Below are 27,873 nucleotides of genomic sequence, written 5' to 3'. Positions count from 1 at the left end.
CCCGGGCACTACGGAGGGGAGAGCGGCGTTTTAGCAGTGGCAAACATGCCCCTGTTGAATATAGGGTAAAAAGCGATTTTTAATAACGCTTCAAAGTCTCTTTAACTAACTGAGGTAAAATACATCTCGAATTAAACAAAAAAAAAAAAAAAAGAAGAGATTCTGGTTGATCTTTTTTCTCGTTTTGATTTTTCGGCATATTCGATCATTTTCCCCAGATTTTCAGCCTAATCGAACGTTTGTGTATGGTACTTCGAAAACAACTATGTGATTTTTTTCGATCTAACGGGATAATGGAATGAATTTATCTAATCGAAAAAAAAAGAAAAAATTGTACCATGTATGGGCACCATTAGTCCATTTTAAAAATGGCAATGACCCATAACTGCTTCCTGGTCAGCACACTGTTAAACTGTAATATCACCCACATGAGCTATAGGGAAAAATGCATATTGCCTTGCACATCAGTTGTCCTTTCAGTTATAATTGACAGCAACTGATATATAACTGACCGCAACTGATATATTTCAGTTCTGACAAAATCTTGTCAGAAGTGGAAGGAATCATTGTCAGAAGAAAATGGTGAGCTTCTGAGAGGAACTGACAGTGAGGTAAGTATGTAATATTCATCTGCGGGTACATTATGTGTTTATTTTAAATAATGTTACTTGGTTCAGGTTCCCTTTAACAGTCCAATTGCCAATCTCAAAAAGAACGGGATCACTCACCTTCTTTCACCGCTTGTACTTTCTCCTCCTGGCCAGCAGGTGGCACACACAGTTCATTGCCCTCTGGAAACTGGGTGCAGTTGAACATTTCAGGCCAGGGAAAGCCGAAGGCGGCCATGACAGGTGTGCAGCCATCTCTGACCTCCTCGCAGAGGGATCTGCAGGGGTGTACGGCCTCCTCCAGGTCGCTGAGACACACGGGGGCGAATAAGGAGCACAGGAACTTCTTGGTGTCGGGGTGGCACTGCTTGGTGAGGAGGGGCACCCAGGAACCGGCCTGCTGGAGGACCTCTTTCATGGTGTCATGGCCCAGCAGGTTGGGGAGACGCATCTCGCTGTAGCCCACGCCGTTGCACAGGGTCATGCTGCTGGGGACGGCCTTACAGCTGCTCTTGCGGGTGCTGAGTTGGGTGAGGATGAAGGGGAAGGCGTCCGCTTGGTGCAGGTGAGGCATGATGCCCAGCAGGAGAGCGGCACTTAGGAACGGCCACATGGTGAGCTCGGGGCGGACACACGACACTCCGCTCCTAAACAGGAAGCAAAACTCCAGATATCAGTGTTTTCTCAGCAGCATGCACCCCCTTATTAATGACTGTGTTGGCTAAGTACCTCCTATTGTCGGTGACATCATTTCACGGACCCACTGACACGCATACAAACAGTCCCATAGCTCCCAACTTCCGGAAATAGCGTACTGCCTATGACATCATCGTTTTGTAACAGCAGTAATTCACGAACCAAAAAGTGTCATTTACATACCCGCTCACTGTAAATTATTATTTACAACATGCCAACGTCTTAAGCAGAACTGCACAATAGATAAAAGGGGCAGGGCTGATTTTACCTTAAGGCACTGCAGGCATGTGTCTACAGGCGCCTGATGATGGAAAGGTGCCTCACTCCCCTCCCAGTGCTTCCCTTCCTCCTTCCCTATGCAGAGTCCTGATGAGAGTGTAAATGAGAGGTTACTCACCCTGCTCTCAGCATTCCACTGATGAGATCTCCCTTCACTCATAGGAATCGCTAACTACTTAATACTGAGGGTACCTCTGGCTACCTAATGCTAAAGGGCACCTGTAGCTACCTATGATGGGTAAGAGAAGTAAAGAAGTGACAGCTGTGCCAGTAGGCACACTTGCAGTGCAGTTCGGCGGGGGGTTGTAGGTTCAGGGAGGGTGAAGTCTAAGGTGCCAGGATATCTGTGTCTATAGGCTCCTGTGAGGTAAATCTGGGCCTGAATAGGGGTGACACACAAACTATGACATACAAAATACAAGATCACGTGACTGGGCTACAGATGTTAAAAAGGCGCATTTTAAGGGGTCAAGGTGTTGAAAGAGGGGGCAAGCCTGATGAGCGGTGGGAGTTAGTTGCAGAGAGTAGAGGCAGCCAACCCTAGAAAAAACCCTAAATAAATCACAAACCTCCCTCCCTGGTCAGAAAAAAAGTGCTCTGGCATTTCCCAAGGCTGGGATAAGTTATCACACAGCAGCTAAGACCACACACACACACACACACACACACACACACACACGTACACACACACACACACACACACACACACACACTGTACACATACACACACACACACACACACACACACACACACACACACACTGTACACACACACACACACACACACACCACACACACACACACACACACACACACACACACACACTGTACACACACACACACACACACACACACACACACACACACACACACACACACACACTGTACACACACACACACACACACACACACCACACACACACACACACACACACACACACTGTACACACACACACACACACACACACTTTGTACACACACACACACACACACACACACACACACACACACACACACACACACACACACACACACACACACCACACACACACACACACACACACACACACTGTACACACACACACACTGTACACACACACACACACACACACACACACACTGTACACACACACACACACAGTACACATACACACTGTACACACACACACTGTACTCATACACACACACACACTGCACACATGCGCGCACACACACACACACACTGCACACTGCACACATGCGCGCACACACACACACACACGCTCAGTTACCATCTCCCTCTATTGTGACAAATTGTAAAATGTAAAGCACATGTGTACACATACATATAAGCTGTACTGTACATCTGAGTTCCTACAAGCTTTTAGAATGTTCCGCTTGCCTGACGTTGTTTCACATTTGGCAGTTATTTGTGCAAACTCTGCTGCAGCCAAATTCAACCGACTTGATTGCACAATAAGCCATAGTGGCCTGTTGTTTCCAAAGACAGGAAGGAGTGCAGAGCGCTGATGTGACGACTGACAGGAGAGGGTGAAATAGAATGCTGCTGTGTGTTATGTGCCAGGATTCCTCCATCCTCAGCACACACATCAGGGCCTGCAGGCATCTGCTACTCCTTATGCAGCACTCACAGGTTACAGCATGTCCTGCGAGTTCCTTCCCCGGGCTACAGGCTGTGTGTGCGGCCGCTGAGGTGCACTACAACCCCCAACACGGACACTGCACAGTGTGTGCGGCCGCTGAGCTGCACTACAACCCCCAACACAGACGCTGCGCAGTGTGTGCGGCCGCTGAGCTGCACTACAACCCCCAACACAGACGCTGCTCAGTGTGTGCGGCCGCTGAGCTGCACTACAACCCCCAACACGGACACTGCACAGTGTGTGCGGCCGCTGAGCTGCACTACAACCCCCAACACGGACACTGCACAGTGTGTGCGGCCGCTGAGCTGCACTACAACCCCCAACACAGACGCTGCGCAGTGTGTGCGGCCGCTGAGCTGCACTACAACCCCCAACACGGGCGCTGCGCAGTGTGTACGGCCGCTGAGCTGCACTACAACCCCCAACACGGACACTGCACAGTGTGTGCGGCCGCTGAGCTGCACTACAACCCCCAACACAGACGCTGCGCACTGTGTGCGGCCGCTGAGCTGCACTACAACCCCCAACATGGACACTGCACAGTGTGTGCGGCCGCTGAGCTGCACTACAACCCCCAACACAGACGCTGCGCAGTGTGTGCGGCCGCTGAGCTGCACTACAACCCCCAACATGGACACTGCACAGTGTGTGCGGCCGCTGAGCTGCACTACAACCCCCAACACAGACGCTGCGCAGTGTGTGCGGCCGCTGAGCTGCACTACAACCCCCAACATGGACACTGCACAGTGTGCGCGGCCGCTGAGCTGCACTACAACCCCCAACACGGACACTGCACAGTGTGTGCGGCCGCTGAGCTGCACTACAACCCCCAACACAGACGCTGCGCACTGTGTGCGGCCGCTGAGCTGCACTACAACCCCCAACATGGACACTGCACAGTGTGTGCGGCCGCTGAGCTGCACTACAACCCCCAACACAGACGCTGCGCAGTGTGTGCGGCCGCTGAGCTGCACTACAACCCCCAACATGGACACTGCACAGTGTGCGCGGCCGCTGAGCTGCACTACAACCCCCAACATGGACACTGCACAGTGTGTGCGGCCGCTGAGCTGCACTACAACCCCCAACACGGACGCTGCGCAGTGTGTGCGGCTGCTGAGCTGCACTACAATCCCCAACACGGACGCTGCGCAGTGTGTGCGGCCGCTGAGCTGCACTACAACCCCCCAACATGGACGCTGCGCAGTGTGTGCGGCCGCTGAGCTGCACTACAACCCCCCAACATGGACGCTGCGCAGTGTGTGCGGCTGCTGAGCTGCACTACAACCCCCCAACATGGACGCTGCGCAGTGTGTGCGGCCGCTGAGCTGCACTACAACCCCCAACATGGACACTGCACAGTGTGTGCGGCCGCTGAGCTGCACTACAACCCCCAACACAGACGCTGCACAGTGTGCGCGGCCGCTGAGCTGCACTACAACCCCCAACACAGACGCTGCGCAGTGTGTGCGGCCGCTGAGCTGCACTACAACCCCCAACACAGACGCTGCACAGTGTGCGCGGCCGCTGAGCTGCAATACAACCCCCAACATGGACGCTGCGCAGTGTGTGCGGCCGCTGAGCTGCACTACAACCCCCAACATGGACGCTGCGCAGTGTGTGCGGCCGCTGAGCTGCACTACAACCCCCAACATGGACGCTGCGCAGTGTGTGCGGCCGCTGAGCTGCACTACAACCCCCAACACGGGCGCTGCACAGTGTGTGCGGCCGCTGAGCTGCACTACAACCCCCAACATGGACGCTGCACAGTGTGTGCGGCCGCTGAGCTGCACTACAACCCCCAACACAGACGCTGCGCAGTGTGTGCGGCCGCTGAGCTGCACTACAACCCCCAACACGGATGCTGCACAGTGTGTGCGGCTGCTGAGCTGCACTACAACCCCCAACACGGATGCTGCACAGTGTGTGCGGCTGCTGAGCTGCACTACAACTCCCGACACGGACGCTGCGCAGTGTGTGCGGCTGCTGAGCTGCACCACAACTCCCAACACGGGCGCTGCGCAGTGTGTGCGGCCGCTGAGCTGCACTAGAAACCCCCAACACGGACGCTGAGCAGTGTGTGCGGCCGCTGAGCTGCACTACAACCCCCAACACGGACGCTGCGCAGTGTGTGCGGCCGCTGAGCTTCACTACAACCCCCAACACTGCGCAGTGTGTGCGGCTGCTGAGCTGCACTACAACCCCCAACACTGCACAGTGTGTGCGGCCGCTGAGCTGCACTACAACCCCCAACACGGACGCTGCACAGTGTGTGCGGCCGCTGAGTTGCACTACAACCCCCAACACGGACGCTGCGCAGTGTGTGCGGCTGCTGAGGTGCACTACAACCCCCCAACATGGACGCTGCGCAGTGTGTGCGGCCGCTGAGCTGCACTACAACCCCCAACACGGACGCTGCGCAGTGTGTGCGGCCGCTGAGCTGCACTACAACCCCCAACACTGCGCAGTGTGTGCGGCTGCTGAGCTGCACTACAACCCCCAACACTGCGCAGTGTGTGCGGCCGCTGAGCTGCACTACAACTCCCAACACGGACGCTGCGCAGTGTGTGCGGCCGCTGAGCTGCACTACAATCCCCAACACGGACGCTGCGCAGTGTGTGCGGCTGCTGAGCTGCACTAGAAACCCCCAACATGGACGCTGCGCAGTGTGTGCGGCTGCTGAGCTGCACTAGAAACCCCCAACACGGACGCTGCGCAGTGTGTGCGGCTGCTGAGGTGCACTACAACCCCCCAACATGGACGCTGCGCAGTGTGTGCGGCCGCTGAGCTGCACTACAACCCCCAACACGGACGCTGCGCAGTGTGTGCGGCCGCTGAGCTGCACTACAACCCCCAACACTGCGCAGTGTGTGCGGCCGCTGAGCTGCACTACAACCCCCAACACTGCGCAGTGTGTGCGGCCGCTGAGCTGCACTACAACTCCCAACACGGACGCTGCGCAGTGTGTGCGGCCGCTGAGCTGCACTACAATCCCCAACACGGACGCTGCGCAGTGTGTGCGGCTGCTGAGCTGCACTAGAAACCCCCAACATGGACGCTGCGCAGTGTGTGCGGCTGCTGAGCTGCACTACAATCCCCAACACGGATGCTGCGCAGTGTGTGCGGCCGCTGAGCTGCACTAGAAACCCCCAACATGGACGCTGCGCAGTGTGTGCGGCCGCTGAGCTGCACTAGAAACCCCCAACATGGACGCTGCGCAGTGTGTGCGGCTGCTGAGCTGCACTACAACCCCCAACACGGACGCTGCGCAGTGTGTGCGGCCGCTGAGCTGCACTACAACCCCCAACATGGACACTGCACAGTGTGCGCGGCCGCTGAGCTGCACTACAACCCCCAACATGGACACTGCACAGTGTGTGCGGCCGCTGAGCTGCACTACAACCCCCAACACGGACGCTGTGCAGTGTGTGCGGCCGCTGAGCTGCACTACAACCCCCAACACGGACGCTGCGCAGTGTGTGCGGCTGCTGAGCTGCACTACAACCCCCAACACGGACGCTGTGCAGTGTGTGCGGCCGCTGAGCTGAACTAGAAACCCCCAACACAGACGCTGCGCAGTGTGTGCGGCCGCTGAGCTGCACTAGAAACCCCCAACACGGACGCTGCGCAGTGTGTGCGGCCGCTAAGCTGCACTACAACCCCCAACACTGCGCAGTGAGTGCGGCTGCTGAGCTGCACTACAACTCCCAACACGGACGCTGCGCAGTGTGTGCGGCCGCTGAGCTGCACTACAATCCCCAACACGGACGCTGCGCAGTGTGTGCGGCCGCTGAGCTGCACTACAACCCCCAACACGGACGCTGTGCAGTGTGTGCGGCCGCTGAGCTGCACTACAACCCCCAACATGGACACTGCGCAGTGTGTGCGGCTGCTGAGGTGCACTACAACCCCCAACACGGACGCTGCACAGTGTGTGCGGCCGCTGAGCTGCACTACAACCCCCAACATGGACACTGTGCAGTGTGTGTAGCCGCTGAGCTGCACTACAAACCCCAACACGGACGCTGCGCAGTGTGTGCGGCCGCTGAGCTGCACTACAACCCCCCAACATGGACGCTGCGCAGTGTGTGCGGCCGCTGAGCTGCACTACAACCCCCAACACGGACGCTGCGCAGTGTGTGTAGCCGCTGAGCTGCACTACAATTCCCAACACGGACGCTGCGCAGTGTGTGCGGCTGCTGAGGTGCACTACAACCCCCCAACATGGACGCTGCGCAGTGTGTGCGGCCGCTGAGCTGCACTACAACCCCCAACACGGACGCTGCGCAGTGTGTGCGGCCGCTGAGCTGCACTACAACCCCCAACACGAACGCTGCGCAGTGTGTGCGGCCGCTGAGCTGCACTACAACCCCCAACACGGACGCTGCACAGTGTGTGCGGCTGCGGAGCTGCACTACAACCCCCAACACGGACGCTGCGCAGTGTGTGCGGCCGCTGAGCTGCACTACAACCCCCAACACGGACGCTGCGCAGTGTGGGTGGCTGCTGAGCTGCACTACAACCCCCAACACGGACGCTGCGCAGTGTGTGCGGCTGCTGAGCTGCACTACAACCCCCAACACGGACGCTGCGCAGTGTGTGCGGCCGCTGAGCTGCACTACGACCCCCAACACGGGCGCTGCGCAGTGTGTGCGGCCGCTGAGCTGTACTACAACCCCCAACACGGACGCTGCGCAGTGTGTGCGGCCGCTGAGCTGCACTACAACCCCCAACACGGACGCTGCGCAGTGTGTGCGGCTGCTGAGCTGCACTACAACCCCAACACGGACGCTGCGCAGTGTGTGCAGCCGCTGAGCTGCACTACAACCCCCAACACGACATTCGACATCGGGCCCTTAATGTTGGTCCTGTCACACAAGGCCCGAAAAGGCTCCCTACAGTGAGTTGTGGTCCCAAAACACTAGCATACACCAAGCTACATAAATAAGATGAAGCCAGGGCCGGATTTCTGGAAAGGCCACAAAGGTCAAGGCCTAGGGCGATAAAATTCAGCAGGGCGCTGTACTTGGAGAGATAAGAGGTCACATGTCAAAGTAAATCACTTCTGCTTTGCTCTATTCTGCCTGAATTCCAGAGATCCCTGCATCTCTCTCACTGCAGAGTGTGTGTGATGACAGTCAGCATCTGTTGTCATCTGAGGATCTTGTCCTTAGTATAATGAGTGGGGACATACAAGCTGCTGTGAGAAGAAAAATATATGGGCTCAAGTAGTAGAACTTTTGAGTTCAGATTAGTTTCTTTATGCAGCACGCATTCACGGACAGGAATTATCAGCTCTCCTCTCCCCAGACTGATGTTTTATTACTCGGTCAGAGCTGTTATGGCCCATACTCACGGGCAGCAAATGTTGCCTGTCGCCAGCACACGTGAGCGTGTGGGCGACAGGCCGGCGACAGCTCCTCGCCAGGTCCCTCCGCGTACACACGCGGAAGAGGGACCAGCGGCATGACGGAAGCTGTCGCCGATGTTCCTCCTCCCTCCGCCGGAAGCTCTTCATACCTCAATGGAGGTTGCTGTCGCTAGTCCGCGTACTCACGCGGACTAGCGACAGCTGCGGCGGAGTTGCGGCGGCGACTGTCGCCAGGCGATTGAACTTTCCAATCGCCTGGCGACATCAGCGACGGGCGACAGTTCGGGGTGCACGCCCGTTGCGGGCGACAGTTCGGGGTGCGCGCGGCCCATACTCACGGGCGACCTGTCGCCGCAACACGCGCGCGCCGCGTGTTGAGGCGACAAAAGTCCCTCGTGAGTATGGGCCATTAAAGACCTGAGACCTGTTAGATTTATGGTTTGTTTTCTTTCCTGACAGCAACATTCTCTTTGCTACAGTTTAACTCTTTCCTGACATGTTTTAGAAGCAGCAAAGCATTGTTCTGTGTTAGCCAACAGTGAAAGCAGGATGTTTTGAAACAGAATGACAACTGTATTACATTTATTTATATTTACAAAACAATGTATGCATCTCCTGCTGACTTTATATATATCTGGGTTCCCCAACATCTTACATCTTGTATACAGGAACAAAGTCTGAAGATGGCTCCTTAGCCAAAGGCTCACTGCTTTCTTTTGGTTAGCCAATAAATATTATCATTCTATTACAAAACGTAAAAACTTCCTGCTGAATTGATTAAGATCTGTCTTAACTTGCCCTAAGTGCTAAATTGTCACTGTGTAAAGTACACCTGAGCTTATGCTAGGTACACATGATGCAATTTTCTGACAGATTTACTGTCAGATCGACTATTTCCAACATGTCCGATCTGCTATCCGATAGATTTTCTGAATGATTTTTTTCATAGAAATGAACGGAAAATCGATTGAAAAATTGATCGGAAATCAGATCAGACATTGGAAATAATCGATCTGACAGTAAATCTGTCAGAATTGCATCGTGTGTACCTAGCATTACACTACATCTATGCCAGCGTGTGTAGTGTCGGATCCTTCTACTTACCTGTTCTCTGCTTTGGATGGGTTTCTCTCCTTTGCGCTGCACCATCACCTGTTTGTGACTCTGACTGAAGCAAGTCACACAGAGGACAAAGAAGCAGTGCATGCTCTGTCCTCTCGGGCTTCTTGTTATTACGCACTCCTGTACTGATGTGCACAGCAGCCGAGGCTGGGAGTGTTATGGGTATGTGTACTTGACAAGTGCTGCTCATATATGAGCATCATTTCTGAATTATGCAAGCCCAGAACACTATTGCCTGCTGTGCATCCAGGCTGGAGTGAAAAATTACATGGAGTGGACAGAGCATGCACTGCTTCTTTGAACAGGGGGGGGGGGCAAAGCAGCAAAACAGACAGGAGCCCATGTAACCCGGTGATCACTAGTCAGAGTTGGACAGAATGGGGGGGGAGGGGGGGGCGGTTGGTGACAGCCGGCCTAGGGCGCTGGAAAGTACAAATCCGGCCCTGGATGAAGCATAGGGTATTTTTGCAGTTCTTTCATCCTGTGCTATTCTCTGTGCCTGTGGATTCACAACCAAAATATCAAATGTAAATCTGATGTTGTAAATACTATTGATGTGGTGTAGCTGAATTCTGAAGTCTTTGCAAATGGTGTACCACAAGGAAGTCTGCTTGGGCCACTTCTTCCCAAACTTCTTATCAAATTAATAGCAATGGTTATATGTACAAGTTGAGATGACCTGTACCATAGGGTAATTGGGAAGGACAGGCATACAAAGCAAAATCAGGTTGAGAAGCCCTGCAGCAAGCATTACGTTACAGATAATCTTTTCTCTATGCAGGCAGCGATGATTACTCACTTTTCCTGAGATGTTGTGATTAGGATCCGGCGTGACCCTGGAGAGATTCCCGGCCTGTTGGCTCTGTCCCTGCTTCTCTCGTCACATTCAGGTCCTGCACTGTGCGGCTATCCGGGCTGACGGCAGCCTGAGTGTGTCTGTGTCAGCAGAGCGGCCCGGGGACAGCCTGGAGAGAGAGAGAGAGAGAATGTCAGACTGACTGTCCCTTCATTACCCAGCCACAGAAATTGAACTTATTTTGTTTATTTATTTATATAGCGCCAACAAATTACGCAGCGCTGTAAAGAGTATATTGTCTTGTCACTAACTGTCCTGAGAGGAGCTCACAATCTAATCCCTACCATAGCCATATGTCTATGTATGTATCATATAGTGCATATATCATAGTCTAGGGCCAATTTAGGGGGAAGCCAATTAACTTATCTGTATGTTTTGGGGATGTGGGAGGAAGTCGGAGTACCCGGAGGAAACCCACGCAGACACGGGGAGAACATACAAACTCCTTGCTGATGTTTACCTGGCTGGAATTCGAACCGGGAACCCAGCGATGCGATTCAGCCTCAATGTTAAAGGAAACCTAAACTAAGAGGGATATGGATGTTTCCTTTTAAAACAATACCAGTTGCCTGGCAGTCCTGCTGATCTCTGGCTGCAGTAGTGGCTGAATCACACCCTGAAACAAGCATGCAGCTAACCCAGTCTGACTTCAGTCATAGCACCTGAGCTGCATGCTTGTTCAGGGGTTGTGGCTAAAAGTATTAGAGACACAGGATCAGCAGGAGAGTCAGGCAACTGGTATTATTTTAAAAGGAAAAATCCATATCCTTCTCAGTTTAGGTTCCCTTTAAGTATAGAAGTGGAAAATTGCTCTAAAAACAGCTAAAACATTGATTTTCCACGCTTATTTTGCAAAAGCTGTTCACTTCCAGCTCAAACTGTACAAAAAATAAAACATCTCTACACCAAAACGCTCCAAATATCGGTAGGCATAGCTAGAAAATCGCTAGGCACATGCCTAGAATCGCTTAGAAAAATCACTTCTAAAAACGCTTAGCGTTTGCGATTACGCTACCGATTTTTGGTGTGCGCTGGCCCTAACAGATACTAAGTTTGTCGTGCAGCTTTTACTGATAATTTTACTGATAATTACCACAAAGTTCCTGCAGTTGTGATCTGGTCACATGGCAGGCTGCATACGATCTGCATGAAATGATTTGGGACCAATAGAAACACACTTTTTGAGTTTTCGCACAGCTCGAGTGATCACCCAGCCGTAGGGATGCATACACATGCCCAATTTTAACTACTTATGCCATTCGAGGCAGTATTTCTACGCCCTGCAGGACTTTAGCGTGCCTGTGTGAGCTCTCGTCGCTAACCATTAGTATGCTTATCAGTAAATGGGAACTCGGTTCCCATTCACCGATCTAAGGGCCCTTTTCCACCAGCGCGTTTGCGCTGGCTGAATCGCAAAAACGCAAACCGCTAGCGATTTTACAATCGCTACGGTTTGCTTTTTAACATAGGAATCGCGGTAGGTCATTTCCACTACCGCGATTCGTTTTTTACTTGATCGCGATCGCGCCGCGGAGCGACTTTTGCCGCGATTTTGCTATGTAGTGCATAGCATAGCAAAATCGCGGCCGCGAACGTCGGGGAATCGCCGCTAATTGCGATTCAGCAATCGCTAGCGTTCAGCGTGAACGCTAGCGATTGCTAGTGGAAAAGGGCCCTAAGTGCCTGTGATCAATGATCAGTGGTAATTGACAAAATCAAAGTAAAAAAAAAAAATACCATACTTCTTGTTAGAATACTAAAGGCATGCACAGCAAGATAAAGTGTGGGGACATCTAGTGGCCAAATAGTAAAAATACACCCTACATGCATCACATGTAATAAAAATACATAAAATACCCCATAAATTAACCGCTTACTTCCCCTCCCATAGTTACCAAAATTAAGCACTTGTATAAAACATAAAAAAAGAGACATTTAAAAAAAATTACATAAGTAGTACCTTAGGGACTATATATGTCAAGAGGGTATATTACTGTTATTTTTGCAAATAAGAGCTTGTAATTAGTGACGGGCGCAAAATGGAAAAAATACACCTTCATTTCCAAATAAAATATTGTCGCCATACATTGTACTAAGAATGTATTTTAAATGTTGTAATAACTGCGACAAATGGGCAAATAAAATGTGTGGGTTTTATACACAGTAGCACATTTTATTTTACTATAATGGCCAAAAACTAAGAAGTAATGATTTTTTTCAAATTTTTTCATATTATTCCCATTAAAATGCATTTAGCATAAAATAATTCTTAGCAAAATGTACCACCCAAAGAATGCCTACTTGGTGCTCAAAAAAACAAGATAAGGATCATTTTGTTGTGATAAGTGGTGATTAAGTTATTGGCAAATGAATGGAAGGAGTGCTGAAAGGTGAAAATTACTCTGGTGCTCAAGGGGAAAAACCCCACCCCTATGGGGAGATCAGACCCAGAAGGTATAAGGCTGGTTTCACAGTGAGACGTTACAGGCAGAGCAGGGACAAGGTCCTCCGGCACCCAAGGCTGAGACACCAAAGTGCGCCCCTCCATCCCTCCCACCCCAGCTGTCACTCACTGATTGCTGTTAGACTAAGAGGGCCACAGGGCCCACAACCTCCCCAACACCTTAATGTCTAGTTATCTGGCTTGCAGTCACTGCTGTGTATCCCCTTTTCTTATTTCTTTTTGCTTCATACACAATTAGGAATAACAGCTGAATGAATTGTGCGCCCCCTCCTACACTGCGCCCTGAGGCTGGAGCCTCTCCAGCCTATGCCTCGGCCCGGCCCTGGTTACAGGCGCACGTTAGAGCAGCCTGTAACGCAGCCCACCGCACAGCAATGAAAAATCAATGAGGCTGTTCACAGTGCCCACGTTGCGTTACACAGTAATGCTGCGCCATAACACAACGTACTGCATGCAGTACTTTGTAAGCGACAGAACCGCGTTAGACTGCTTGCACATGCTCAGTAATGTTGGGGAGGAGCAGAGAGCGGCCAGGCACATGGCTAATTAATATTCACTGCACTCAGTGACGTGCAGTGTTTACTTCCTGGAGCGGCCGCTCTGTGCGGCGATTGGCCGGGCGGGACCACGTGATGCCGCATGCGTCCAAGAGTGCGCATCACGGCATCACGGACGCCAGAGTGAGCTGCACAACGCGGCTCACTCTGGCGTCCACACCAGAGAGCACCAGGCCTTGCGTTAGGGGCACGTTATGCGACCATAACGTCCCCTAAAACGCAACGTCCTGGTGTGAAACCAGCCTTAGGCTTGGAGCACACTTGTCTGTACACAAACCCATCAGTTTTTCGTGTGTTTCTGCGTTTTCCCTGCGTTTGCGGTTTTCCATTTGTGTTTTTCGTGCGTTTCTGTTTTTATTAAATACTGACATTCAGCAAGTAAAAAAAAAAAAAGTATATTTTCAGAATTTTTTTACAAAACGCATGCAAAATCGCAAGCAGTTTGCATGCATTTTTTATTTCCCATAGGATAGCATTGTAAGCAAATCACAAGCGATTCGCATACAGCAGCCGGAAGAAAGTATTGCTGTGGAATTTTAAATCCCACAAAAAAATCGCATTATAAATTGAACAATTTGATGCGTCCCATAGACTTGCATTATGTGCGGATTTGCATGCGTTTTCCATTCTGCAGTAAAACACATGCGATTCTAATAAGTGTGCTCCCTGCCTTAAGCCTGCTACACACCTTCAATTATGATTGGCCAATTTTACCACCTCCATTTAGTATGAGGGGTCAACAGACTTGGAATGCTATGAGCAGATTGTGTAGGTAAACTCTCATACTACATGGAGGTGGTGATTGGCCAATCAAAGTTGAAGGTGTGTACCAGGCTTTAGAGACAGAGGACAACAGCCAGGTGAGTAGCATTTTTTTTAAAGAAAGGTTAAGTCAAGCTATGTACACACGGAACGCTAGAACCAGGCAGAGGCAAGAGGGGCTCCAGCCTCAGGGCACAGTGTAGAAGGGAGTGCAGGGCCAGGCAGGGCTGAGAGAGGCTCCAGCCTCAGGGCGCAGTGTAGGAGGGGCATACACAGGGCCGGGCTGAGGCAGAGGTGAGAGAGGCTCCAGCCTCAGGGCGCAGTGTAGGAGGCGCACACACAGGGCCGGGCTGAGACAGAGGCAAGAGAGGCTCCAGCGTCAGGGCGCAATGTTGGAAGGGGCACAACTCACTCAGCTATCATTCCCCTATTGTGTATGAAGCAGAGAGAAATAAGGGCTCTTTCACATCAGAGCTTGCGTTGGAGAACGCTCAAAGCATACGTTTTGTTGTATGCGTTTTAATGCGTTGATATGCGTTGCACTGCAGTGAGTGTGCGTTTTTAATCCGTTTTCAATGCGTTACAGCACATAGAAAAACGCAGGTAATTTTTTTTTCTTTAAGGGCTCTTTCACACCAGAGCCCACTTCTGGCGTTTTAACGCAAAGTCTATACTTTGCGTTAACCAAGGTAAAAGGAAAGTCCATAGACTTTCCTTTTACCTTTCACAACCGACGCTGCGTTTCGATACTTTGCGGTACGACGGGTTGTACTGCGCAGGCTCAGAACTACTGCTACTACTGCGCAGTACAGCCCGGAGGACGTCCGATGACGTCAGCGCGCCGGCGTGGAACGCACCATGGAGCGCAGAAGAGGCCCGACCTGGCCGCCAGCCTGGCCAGGTCGGGTCGGCCACCGGAGACCACCGGGAGCCTGCGGAGCGGCGCCGAGGGCACCTCCTGCCTGCCGCGGGCTGGAGGAAGCCCCAGGTAAGTGGAAATGGATTTTTATTTTTTTTAGCTAGTCCCTGAACCTTCCCTTTAAGGGGGGGTAGGTGGCCTGTCCCGAAAAGGTTAAATGGTGTCATAACCGAGACAAATGGGCAAATAAAATGTGTGGGTTTTAACTATGGTAGCATGTATTATTTTAAAGCTATAATGGTTGAAAACTGAAAATAATGATTTTTTTTTCAATTTTTTCTTAATTTTCCTGTTTCAGAATAAAATGATTTAGAATTTAGAATAATCATTTAGGATTTAGAATAAAATAATTTGTAGCAAAATGTACCACCCAAAGAAAGAATAATTGGTGGTGGAAAAAATAAGATATAGATCAATTAATTGTGATAAATAGTGATAAAGTTATTGGCAAAAGAATGGGAGGTGAAAATTGCTCGGATGCATAAGGTGAAAAACGACTGAGGGCTGAAATGGTTAAATACAGCGATGAACGAGCGATACCAGCAAGAGGAAAATACCAACCGGGACAGATCATATTGAATGACAATCGTTACAAAACAAAAGTGTGTATAGGTGTCTGCCGATAACGATTGTTACAAGGGAAAGTTCGCATGCGTCAGAAAGTAACATTTCTACTACTTCATGTTTAATGATCCTGCTATTGCAAATGTTTACTATTTGAACTATAGTTTGTATTAAACTTAACTATGACCTATTGTAATCTATTGTAACCCATGAAACATCCATTTGCGTGCGGATATGTCTCATTTTATTGTTCCTTTTCTTGAGAACTATCTCTTTGATATGTGTATAAGGGCTGGTTCAGACGGACGCTTGCAGAGCGTTTACTGCCAGCGTTCGGGGTTTGGCGTTAAACGCTCCCATTCAAGTGAATGGGAGCGTTTGTACCAAGCTTTCACATGCGTTTACACGAACGCGGCAGGAGATTTGGGCGCATGAGACAAGTGGACAAAAAGGGCGCCCCATTCACTCCTATTATAAATATCGTTTATCGGGCGCCGAACAGGGAAAAAAAGGCGCCGGAGATTATTAACGTTTTAACAAACGGCGCCCGGAGATTTTTAAGGATTTATAACTATGTTTGTGATGATTTAACTTTACAAAATGAGCCCGTGACGAATAACGTTTATAAAGATACTAAATCACTATTTCTAAAACATTTCTAAAACATTATTATTCACCCCAAAAAATTAATTACATTTTTTTTATTTACATTTTTTCTTTATTAATGTCTGTAAAACATTATTATCCATAGGGGGGTCTTAGGTTTAGGCACCAACAGGGGGGTCTTAGGTTTAGGCACCAACAGGGGGGTCTTAGGTTCAGGTACCAACAGGGGGGTCTTAGGTTTAGGCACCACCAGGGGGGTCTTAGGTTTAGGCACCAACTGGGGGGTCTTAGGTTTAGGCACCAACAGGGGGGTCTTAGGTTTAGGCACCAACTGGGGGGTCTTAGGTTTAGGCACCAACTGGGGGGTCTTAGGTTTAGGCACCAACAGGGGGGTCTTAGGTTTAGGCACCAACTGGGGGGGTCTTAGGTTTAGGCACCACCAGGGGGGTCTTAGGTTTAGGCACCAACTGGGGGGTCTTAGGTTTAGGCACCACCAGGGGGGTCTTAGGTTTAGGCACCAACTGGGGGGTCTTAGGTTTAGGCACCAACTGGGGGTCTAGGGGTTAGGGATAGGTACAGGGAGGGTTTTAACAAACGTAAATATAAGTTTCAGTTTACAAATACGGAAGATTAACGTTTTAAGAATTGCCGATCTCATACACATTATTTAGTGATTTATAAATTCTTAAAACACTATTTCTAAACGAAATTCTACACAATATTTCAATAAGCGATAATACTGTTTATCGTTTACACCACGCGCCCTTTTTTCCCGACGCCCTTTTTTGATGTACGCGTTCAAGGAGCCCCTGAAAGCTACATGTTGCTTCCAGGGGCGGTTAACCGCGACGGGTAATGTTCCCCTAGGGGAAGAAAAAACGCGCCCGCATCCGAACGCAATGCGAACGCTGCTGAAAGCCCGAGCGCATTGCCGCCGCGACGCCAACGAACACGACGCCTCCAAACGTCCGTCTGAACCAGCCCTAACAGTTATTTTTTTCCATTGTTGCATTCCAATCGTTCCTCCCTCGTTCGTCCGCTTATTATCGGTTCTTTAGAACAATCGTTATTGCAAGTCTGTACTAAGCACAAGGCTAAAAGATCTTGAGCGATTCGATGCGAACGACGGCACCAGACTGCAACCAAAATGCCAAACGATCATTAACCAATAGGATCATTAAACGATGCCGGATATAGGGGAAGTGATACAGGCTTCGCGGACACATTTCTTACAAATCTCTCATAGCGTCCTACACACAGCAGACGATAAACAATTAACAATGTGATCCGTCATGTCGTTCATTCAAAATGCCCGAATACCATCGCTGATTGCTCATTTGTCGTGCACTTTGAGGTGCCCATTGACGGTACAATTTTTCCTTCAGATTCGCTCATTCGATGCAATTTGAGCGATCAAATCTAATCGGAAGGCAATTATCGATTGTTCCCATTAACGGAGCAATTTAAGTAGGCTTTACATTCCAATTCGATCATAAAAGTCAACTTTCAGATTTATATTTCTTCCTTTTCTATCGATCAAAGAATTCTTTCACAACGATTTGCCCCACACACAGTGCGGTTTTCAATACAATTCAATCATAAAAGTTGCATCGAAAGACCGAATCTGAAGGAAAAATTGTGCCGTCAATGGGCACCTTAAGACGCCGTTTTGTGTTTTAAAACAAGAACGATGAGACGTTAATTTCAGTAGAGTTTTCTATTTAGTTCAATCGTAAAAGTTGCATCGAAAGATTGGTTCTGAAGAAGTAAATTGTGCTGTTAGTGGACACCTTAAGACGTCATTTGTTTTCTAATACGTCAACGATGAGACATTCATTTCAAGGGAGTTTTCTATACAATTCAATCGTAACAGTTGCGTCGAAAGATTGAATCTGAAGAAATAAATTGTACTGTTAATGGGCACCTTAAGACGTCAGTTGTATTTTAAAATGAGATCAATGAGACATTAACTTCAAGAGAGTTTTATATACAATTCAATCTTAAACGTTGCATTGAAAGATCGAATCTGAAGGAAAAATTGTACCGTTAATGGACACCTTAAGACGTCATTTGTGTTTTAAAGCGAGAACGATTAGACGTTCATCGTTAATTTCAAGAGATTTTTCTCGTAGTGTGTACAAGGCTTTAACCATCCATGTTCCCTTAATTGCGACTTTTCTCTAAAAAACAAAAAGTCGCGAACGGCCGACCCCAAACGGCACACCCAACGCCTGGGTCACCGCAGCCCACCTACCTCTGCAGAAGAGCGGACCGGACTTACCTCCTCTCCCAGCAGTAGTCAGGCAGGAAGCCCTTCAGCTCTGAGATATGTTCTATCTTGAATGTTCAGCCCTGGAATGGGGGATGTTGGAAAAGAAAAAAAAGAGTCCAGCCAGTAATTAGACGGGGCTCTGCAATCTGGCTGGTCCAGGGCTGTGCTTAGCCTGCAGGCAAACTGCACAAACTCCCCTCACCGTCATAAACTTCCAGGCGTGGTGAGAATTAAATAAAAGAGAAACACAATTCAGATGAAATCGGAGCTCCTGAAAAGTTCTCTTGTGCAAACACAGGAAAACCAGCTGAGTAGGGAAATTTTTTCTTTTTTTTTTTAATATCAGAGACATTCTTTATGCCTGGGAAGGGTTAAGGCTCTGCAGAGATGTTTCTGGTTAGCAGAGCAAGACCGAGCATGCACGGGGCGTACCGCCGCACATGTCGCAGCTCAAATTGCAATCTATATTAAAAAAAAGTGGACCTGTCTGTTAAAAAATGTCTACGCGAATCAATAGAGAACGGGCCTGCCTGGCTAGAATTGCATTGGTGTTTGACTTTAGTGTTAAGAACATTGTTGGCTCTCTCATACCGGCAGCAGACGTGGGCAGTGGTGGACCTGCCACGAAGCCACCTAAATCATGTGATTCAAGCGGTAAAATCTAGGGAGTGGCGTGTAGACAGTTTGGGCCGTCTGGCGCCCGCCTCCTCTCCGTTATCCCGCCGGCCTCCCTGGCACACACACTGCCCTCCTCATCCACGCATCCCTGAATCCCCGTCCTCATTCCACCGGTGGCACCTGCCGAGACCAATCAGGCAGGGGTGCTGGCACCAGATTGGCCAATCACAGCCACCCGCTGCTCCTTTTGCTAACTGGTGCCGATGGTCTCGAAGGCGGGACCACGGCACCATCATTGGGTCAGTCACTGCACTCAATCACTAACAGTCAGATATAAAAGATTGTGAGCGGGCACACCAGTGTCAAAGGTCAGGTGCTTGATATTGTGGCATAGGCTATGCCCCAAACAAAGTAAACAATACAGTAACCACACGCCTTGATAAAGGGGGACCCTGCGTGGCCTCCAAAACAATTGACGGCTATCTTTGTGGATATAATGGCTCAATAAAGAGCATGCATACTTGAACTACGGTGTGCTGATATACTGGATTGTTTGTTCAATCAAACTGATAGGTCACTGTTACTGATCTAGTGCAGTGAACTGGGGGATCTTCAAAAGTTTAAGGCAGCAGAAAGTCTAGAGCTGGCCCTGAGCGCAGGGTCACCCACGCCTTGGAGTCTAAGTAGTCCCTGGCCTTTACCAGAGTTTCCTGCAAGGGCCGATAGACCCCTAGTGGGCTGCTTTGCTGTAAGTAGCTACCAGGTCATTGCTTCTATGATTACCCCACCATCAGGGGGCAAGCCCATGGTAGAGAGATAAGGGAGATGATTTAAAGACTCTCATTCAGGTCAGAGGTTAGGACGGGTTGCAGATAAACAAACCATCAAAGATAAAAGTAGAGGTTAGGCCTGGTGGCTGGCAGACTGAATCAGGCCAAAGTCAGGGCAGGCAGCAATCAGAATGAACCGGTCAAGTTGACAGGCAAGAGTGAACAGGTGTGCAGAAGACAAAGATGGAAGGTCAGGTAACAGGCAGAGGTCAAGACAAGCAAAAGATAAGGTGTACATCAGGTAGCAGGCAGGGGTCAAGGAAAGCAGCAGATAAGGTGTAGGTCAAGTAGCAGGCAGAGGTCAAGGCAAGCAGCAGATAAGGTGTAAGTCAGGTAGCAGGCAGAGGTAATGGCAAGCAGCAGACAAGTTGTACGTCAGGTAACAGGCACGGGTCAAGACAAGCAGCAGATAAGGTGTAAGTCAGGTAGCAGGCAGGGGTCAATGATAGCAGCAGATAAGGTGAACGCCAGGTAGCAGACAGGGGTCAAGACTAGCAATGATTAATGAGATGCAAATACTTCAGAGTTATAAGCAAATATATGCAGGTTTAAATGGATTGGTCCGCTTTCAAGCTGCGTATATTTGCATAATAATTTGCATAAACTCAGAAGTATTTTCATCTCTTTGATCATCCCTAGTCAAGGCAAGCAGCAGATAAGGTGTACGTCAGGTAGCATGCAGAGGTCAGTTCAAACAGCAGATATGATGTACGTCAGGTAGCAGGCAGAGGTAATGGCAAGCAGCAGATAAGGTGTAGGTCAGGTAGCAAGCAGGGGTTAAGGCAAGCAGATAAGGTGTACGTTGGGTAGCAAGCAGAGGTCAAGGCAAGCAGAAGATAAGGTGTACATCAGGTAGCAGGCAGGGGTCAAGGCAAGCAGCAGATAAGGTGTACGTCAGGTAGCAGGCAGAGGTAATGACAAGCAGCAGATAAGGTGTAGGTCAGGTAGCAAGCAGGGGTTAAGGCAAGCAGATAAGGTGTACGTTGGGTAGCAAGCAGAGGTCAAGGCAAGCAGAAGATAAGGTGTACATCAGGTAGCAGGCAGGGGTCAAGGCAAGCAGCAGATAAGGTGTACGTCAGGTAGCAGGCAGAGGTAATGGCAAGCAGCAGATAAGGTGTAGGTCAGGTAGCAAGCAGGGGTTAAGGCAAGCAGATAAGGTGTACGTTGGGTAGCAAGCAGAGGTCAAGGCAAGCAGAAGATAAGGTGTACATCAGGTAGCAGGCAGGGGTCAAGGAAAGCAGCAGATAAGGTGTAGATCGGGTAGCAGGCAGAGGCGAAGGCAAGCAGCAGATAAGGTGTAAGCCACGTAGCAGGCAGAGGTAATGGCAAGCAGCAAATTGTACGTCAAGTAGCAGGCAGGGGTCAATGATAGCAGCAATATAAGGTGTCTGTCAGGTAGCAGGCAGGGGTCAAAACTAGCGATGATTAAAGAGATGTAAATACTTCTGAGTTTATGCAAATGTTTATGCAAATATATGCAGCTTGAAAATGGACCATTCAATTTAAACACAGATTTTAATTGATTGGTCCATTTTCAAGCTGCATACAGTATATTTGCATAATAATTTGCATAAACTCAGAAGTATTTGCATCTCTTTTATCATCTCTAATCAAGACAAGCAGCAGATAAAGTGTACATCAGGTAGCAGGCAGGGATCAAAGCAAGCAGCAGATAAAATGTAGGTCAGGTAGCAAGCAGGGGTCAAGGCAAGCAGCAGATAAGGTGTAGGTCAGGTAGCACGCAGAAGTCAGGGCAAGCAGCAGATAAGGTGTAGGTCAGGTAGCATGCAGAGGTCAGGGCAAGCAGCAGATAAGGTGTAGGTCAGGTAGCATGCAGAGGTCAGGGCAAGCAGCAGATAAGGTGTATGTCAGGTAACATGCAGAGGTCAGGGCAAGCAGCAGATAAGGTGTATGTCAGGAAGCATGCAGAGGTCAGGGAAAGCAGCAGATAAGGTGTAGGTCATATAGCATGCAGAGGTCAGGGTAAGCAGCAGATAAGGTGTAGGTCATGTAGCATGCAGAGGTCAGGGCAAGCAGCAGATAAGGTGTACGTCGGGTAGCATGCAGAGGTCAGGGCAAGCAGCAGATAAGGTGTAGGTCTTATAGCATGCATAGGTCAGGGTAAGCAGCAGATAAGATGTAGGTCATGTAGCATGCAGAGGTCAGGGCAAGCGGCATATAAGGTGTAGGTCAGGTAGCATGCAGAGGTCAGGGCAAGCGGCAAATAAGGTGTAGGTCATGTAGCATGCAGAGGTCAGGGCAAGCGGCAAATAAGGTGTAGGTCAGGTAGCATGCAGAGGTCAGGGCAAGCGGCAAATAAGGTGTAGGTCAGGTAGCATGCAGAGGTCAGGGCAAGCGGAAAATAAGGTGTAGGTCACCTAGCATGCAGAGGTCAGGGTAAGCAGCAGATAAAGTGTAGGTAGGTAGCATGCAGAGGTCAGGGTAAGCAGCAGATAAAGTGTAGGTAGGTAGCATGCAGAGGTCAGGGTAAGCAGCAGATAAAGTGTAGGTAGGTAGCATGCAGAGGTCAGGGTAAGCAGCAGATAAAGTGTAGGTAGGTAGCAGGCAAAGATCAAGACAAGCAAAAGATAAGTAAGGTGTATGTCGGGTAGCAAGCAGGGGTCAAGGTAAGATGCAGATAAGGTGTAGACCATTGCATTTGCGGCATGTGGAATAAAGCTAAACGCAGACTGTTATTTTCCCCCATAATGCAAAAGGGAAAATGGAAACGCATGTAAAAAAAGGGAGAATTCTTACAGGCTGATTAGTAACGAGATTTTGGGCTTGATTCACAAAACGGTGCTAACTGTTAGCACTCTGTGAAAAGGGTGCAATTGCCCCAGGGCCCTAGAGCCTGTAGGGGCTCCCTAAGGGGTACGACAAAAAAAGGCGTGGGAAAAAAGGGCGCACAGTAACTTGTTAGTAAAATATTATTATTAAATTGTGATACTTTACTATGGGCAAACCTACCTAACCCTACTCTAAGTGCTGGAGTCTCCTCTCCCCTGTACCTCTACCCCGTGCCGTGGCAGCTGTGCACAGGGGAGTGTGACCGGTGTCCCTGTTTGTCCTGTCCGCAGAGCGCTGTGTCAGGGCCTGGAAACATCGCACAGCGGCGCACATTGTACTGGAAACACTGACAGCTCAGACAGATGGGGAGTAAACACCGCTGCATTCCAGGAAATCACTTGTGTACTCAGCGCTGGCGCCAACACTCAGCACAAATCAGTCACTCCACCAGGGACTAATACATAAACCTGGAGATTACCAGGGGAACCCCTAACCATGCATGATGCCATCTCCAGAGATTACCAGGGGAACCCCTAACCATGGATTATGCCATCTCCAGGGATTACCAGGGGGGACCCCTAACCACGAATTATGCAATCTCCAGAGATTACCAGGGAAACCCCTAACCATGAATTATGCCATCCCCAGAGATTACCAGGGGAACCCCTAACCATGGATTATGCCATCTCCAGAGATTACCATGGGGAACCCCTAACCACGAATGAAGGCTTTGGTTATTTATACCCTGGCCAAAAAGCGTTTAGTGCTGTCACTGCCACAGATGTGGCATGCTGCCACCCACGCTGTTACAGGCCCAGGCCTGCCCTGTCCTGCCAGTCCCTCTTATCTAGTCTTTTCAGTTCCTGTCCTGTTCTGTCCATACCAGCCCTGTCCTATCGTTCCCACATTGCAGGGGTCACCCTCCTGTACTTTCTGTCACCAGTAGGCAATCCGAGTGGGCGTAGCCAGCTGGTCACCAAGCAGCCAAGTAGTCCGTAACCCCCTCCGGGGGGGGGGGGGGGGGGTAGCCCATCATCCCATGCAGGGAGCTGTGATCAAGACCTGTGTTCACTTAGACCCCACGCCTGGGACGGCCCACATTCACCACCAGTGCCACAATCAACAGGACCCTGACACTAATTCTGGCCAAGCTTATATAGATTTCAGAGCTGCAAAATAATATATATTGATTGTTTAAAATAATCAATTCAGTTTAATGGGAATTTAAAGTGAGGAAACTAACTTCTGGTTTGATACATACCTATAGTATGCAGAGGGAAGGCTATAAATACTGTACCATAGAGACTTACCAGGTCCTTGGTCCATCCCTTTGCTCCTGCGCTGTTGAATTTATTCCATCTTTTAGGTCTCCGTTACTCCTCGGGTGGACTTGGAATAACTCGTGTCCCTGAGTGCTTCTGATGAGCCCATTCATACTGCAGGATTTCAGGCTCACACATGCGCAGTGCGAATATGTGCGTCTTCAGAAGCACTCAGGGATGAGAGGAGTTCCGAGGTCTGCCTGAGGAGTACCGGAGACCTAGAAGATGGAATAAATTAAACTAGGGATGGAGCTAGAGAGGACCAGGAAGGGTCTACGGCTCCAGAGCAGGACCGGGTCAAGGCGAGAGAGGCTCCAGCCTCAGGGCACAGTGTAGGAGGGGGCGGGGGCGAGGCGAGAGAGGCTCCAGCCTCAGGGTGCAGTGTAGGAGGGGGAGCAGGGCCGGGCCGAGGCGAGAGAGGCTCCAGCCTCAGGGTGCAGTGTAGGAGGGGGAGCAGGGCCGGGCCGAGGCGAAAGAAGCTCCAGCCTCAGGGAACAGTGTAGGAGTAGGAGCAGGGCCGAGGCGAAAGAAGCTCGAGCCTCAGGGCACAGTGTAGGAGGGGGAGCAGGGCCGGGCCGAGGTGAGAGTGGCTGCAGCCTCAGGGCGCAGTGTATGAGGGAGCGCAGGGCCGGGCTGAGGCGAGAGAGGCTCCAACCTCAGGGCGCAGTGTAGGAGGGGGAGCAGGGCCGGGCCGAGGCGAGAGAGGCTCCAACCTCAGGGCGCAGTGTAAGAGGGGGAGCAGGGCCGGGCCGAGGCGAGAGAGGCTCCAGCCTCAGGGTGCAGTGTATGAGGGAGCGCAGGGCCGGGCCGAGGCAAGAGAGGCTCCAACCTCAGGGCGCAGTGTAGGAGGGGGAGCAGGGCCGGGCCGAGGCGAGAAAGGCTCCAGCCTCAGGGCGCAGTGTAGGAGGGGGAGCAGGGCCGGGCCGAGGCGAGAAAGGCTCCAGCCTCAGGGCGCAGTGTAGGAGGGGGAGCAGGGCCGGGCCGAGGCGAGAGAGGCTCCAGCCTCAGGGCACAGTGTAGGAGGGGGAGCAGGGCAAACGAGACTTTGCATCATGGGTGTGCAGAAACTGTGTGATGCTAATAGTATACCGTAACCACAAAGCAGCAAACATAGCCGCGTACATTTGAAATCGGCGCCGGTAGACTTGGGCGCAGGATACAGCGGTATATGGCTGATCCTGCTTCTGCACAAGTCCGGGCCGATTTAATTACTATTCCCCCTCCAGGCCGACATGGATAGTGGGGGAATGAAATAATTCGGCTTCCAGCGATTGCTGGAGGCCGAATTATTATGTTTTTAAGCAACTTCGGCTCTGTCTTCTGACGGAGCCGACGTTACTCACTGAGCGCTTCAATAGGAATGATTCCTATTGAAGTCTATGGAGGCGCCGGCTGCGCCCAAATCTAGCAGCGCTGAAAAGCACTGCTCCGAACATAGCCATCTATGACCATTAAATAATAAATGCAGTAACAGTTACCCCAGACACCAGAAACTAAATGCAATGGGCAACATGTCAGTACAAAATAAACGCAATGCGGGCAACATGTCAGTATAAAATAAATGCAATGCGGGCAAACATGTCAGTATAAAATAAATGCAATGCGGGCAAACATGTCAGTATAAAATAAATGCAATGCGGGCAAACATGTCAGTATAAAATAAATGCAATGCGGGCAAACATGTCAGTACAAAATAAACGCAATGCGGGCAACATGTCAGTACAAAATAAACGCAATGTGGGCAAACATGTCAGTACAAAATAAACGCAATGTGGGCAACATGTCAGTACAAAATAAACGCAATGCGGGCAAACATTTCACCAGAAAATTAATGCAATGCGGGAAAACATTTCACCAGAAAATAAACGCAATGCGGGCAAACATTTCACCAGAAAAGAAACGCAATGCGGGCAAACATTTCACCAGAAAAGAAACGCAATGCGGGCAAACATTTCATCAGAAAAGAAACGCAATGCGGGCAAACATTTCACCAGAAAAGAAACGCAATGCGGGCAAACATTTCACCAGAAAAGAAACGCAATGCGGGCAAACATTTCATCAGAAAAGAAACGCACTGCGGGCAAACATTTCACCAGAAAAGAAACGTAATGTTGGCAAACATTTCACCAGACAAGAAACGCAATGCGGGCAAAGTTCACCTGGAAAAAAAGCATTTACTCACCTGGCAGAAGTCTCCGGCCTCTGGCGCGCTCCTCCCGGGACCACCTTCCCCCTGCATATCTCCCGTGCTGACAGGGCTACGGCAAGATGTCGCCCGAAGCCCTGTACTGGAGACACAAAGTCTCCAGTACAGGGCTTCGGCAGCCATCTTGCCGTAGCCCTGCTCGCCTGCCGGTGTCGGAACAGACACCGGAAGAGGAGGCTGGAGCGGGGCTGCAGGCAATGAACTGGCACAGCGTCTATAGACGCCATTGCTAGTTCATGAGGAGAGAGTGGCCAGAGTCCCGAGGCCGGGACGTCCCGCTGCTGAAAGCGGGACGTTTCCCAGGACCTCATTAAGCCTGGGACAGCGGACCCCGAATCCGGGACGCGTCCCGGGCAATCCGGGACGTCTGGTCACTCTATCTTAGTCTAATAGCAATGTGTGTGTGACGGCTGGGGTGGTAGGGATGGAGGGGCGCACTTTGGTGTCTCAGCCTTGGGTGCTGGAGGACCTTGTCCCGGCTCTCCTCCAGAGCCGACCCTCTGCATAGGTGAGTATGAAACCTGAGGGGCAATTCCACACTTCAGATTTGCAGGAAACTGAATCTATTTAGATTGAAGGACACCTGAAGTGAGAGGGATATGGAGGCTGCCATGTTTATTTCTTTTTAAGCAATACCAGTTGCCTGGCAGCTCTGCTGACCCTCTGCCTCTAATACTTCTAACCATAGCCCCTGAACAAGCATGCATGCAGATCAGGTGCTCTGACTGAAGTGCGACAGGATTACCTGTCTGCATGCTTGTTTCAGGTGTGTGATTCAGACACTACTGCAGCCAAAGAGATCAGCAGGACAGCCAGGCAACTGGTATTGTTTGAGGGTAGGAACACACTAGGCAGAATCCCTGAAAGGAAATAAATATGGCAGCCTACATAGACCTCTCACTTCAGGTGTCCTTTAAATCAGTTTATGGAAGACGAGAACCAAACAGAGCTAAAGGGCAATAAGAACACTGCTAAAATAACCTCCAATCACGTGGTGAGTGCTAAGCCCCGCCCATCTCATCTTTCCAGCTACAGCACGCCCGCTCAGCCACTAGGATAGCAGCAGTCTAGCCCCGCCCCCTCCGCACCTCAGAGTATGCCCAGCCCCCACTCTGAGCTGGAACCACACCCACTTCCTTCTACGCCCGCTCCTTTATCGCTGAGCATTGCAACCGAAGATACTCAGCCTCCGAGGCCACGCCCACCCTGCGTCACTGGCGCTGCTCAAGGCAAAGACTCACCTGGTCCACCCACTGGAGGAGGATCCTAACGGTGCCACGCCCATTCCATACTCATCGGAGTTGGCGCACTCACCCTGCTCCTTTCACCTTGTCCCGCCCATTCCCTTATATGGTCTGTGAGCCGCTCCCACCCTGCTAGCGCCACGC

General features: G+C 50.5%; 1 protein-coding gene across 6 annotated transcripts in view; it reads right to left on the bottom strand.

Annotated features, from left to right (window-relative positions):
- LOC137545382 (secreted frizzled-related protein 2-like) overlaps positions 1-27,833 on the bottom strand; it is a 37,452-nt gene extending 9,619 nt beyond the window's left edge. The window contains exons 1-3 of one of the 6 annotated variants that reach the window (XM_068266552.1): positions 27,727-27,833; positions 10,519-10,684; positions 729-1,255 (exon numbers count right to left, since the gene is read on the bottom strand). In XM_068266552.1, the coding sequence (XP_068122653.1) occupies positions 729-1,221 (493 nt within the window). In that variant the 5' untranslated portion in view covers positions 1,222-1,255; positions 10,519-10,684; positions 27,727-27,833. Of the gene's footprint in view, positions 1-728; positions 1,256-10,518; positions 10,685-18,728; positions 19,420-23,137; positions 23,243-27,466; positions 27,548-27,573; positions 27,674-27,726 lie in introns of those variants that run through there. The other 5 variants (XM_068266556.1, XM_068266551.1, XM_068266553.1 and 2 more) reach the window with 5 other exon arrangements.
- Between the last annotated feature and the right edge of the window lie 40 nt (positions 27,834-27,873).

This window comes from Hyperolius riggenbachi, chromosome 2 (genome assembly GCF_040937935.1).
Source record: "Hyperolius riggenbachi isolate aHypRig1 chromosome 2, aHypRig1.pri, whole genome shotgun sequence".
Lineage (NCBI taxonomy): Eukaryota > Metazoa > Chordata > Amphibia > Anura > Hyperoliidae > Hyperolius > Hyperolius riggenbachi.
Note: the sequence above shows the minus strand (reverse complement) of the source record. Positions and strands in the feature narration are given on the sequence as shown.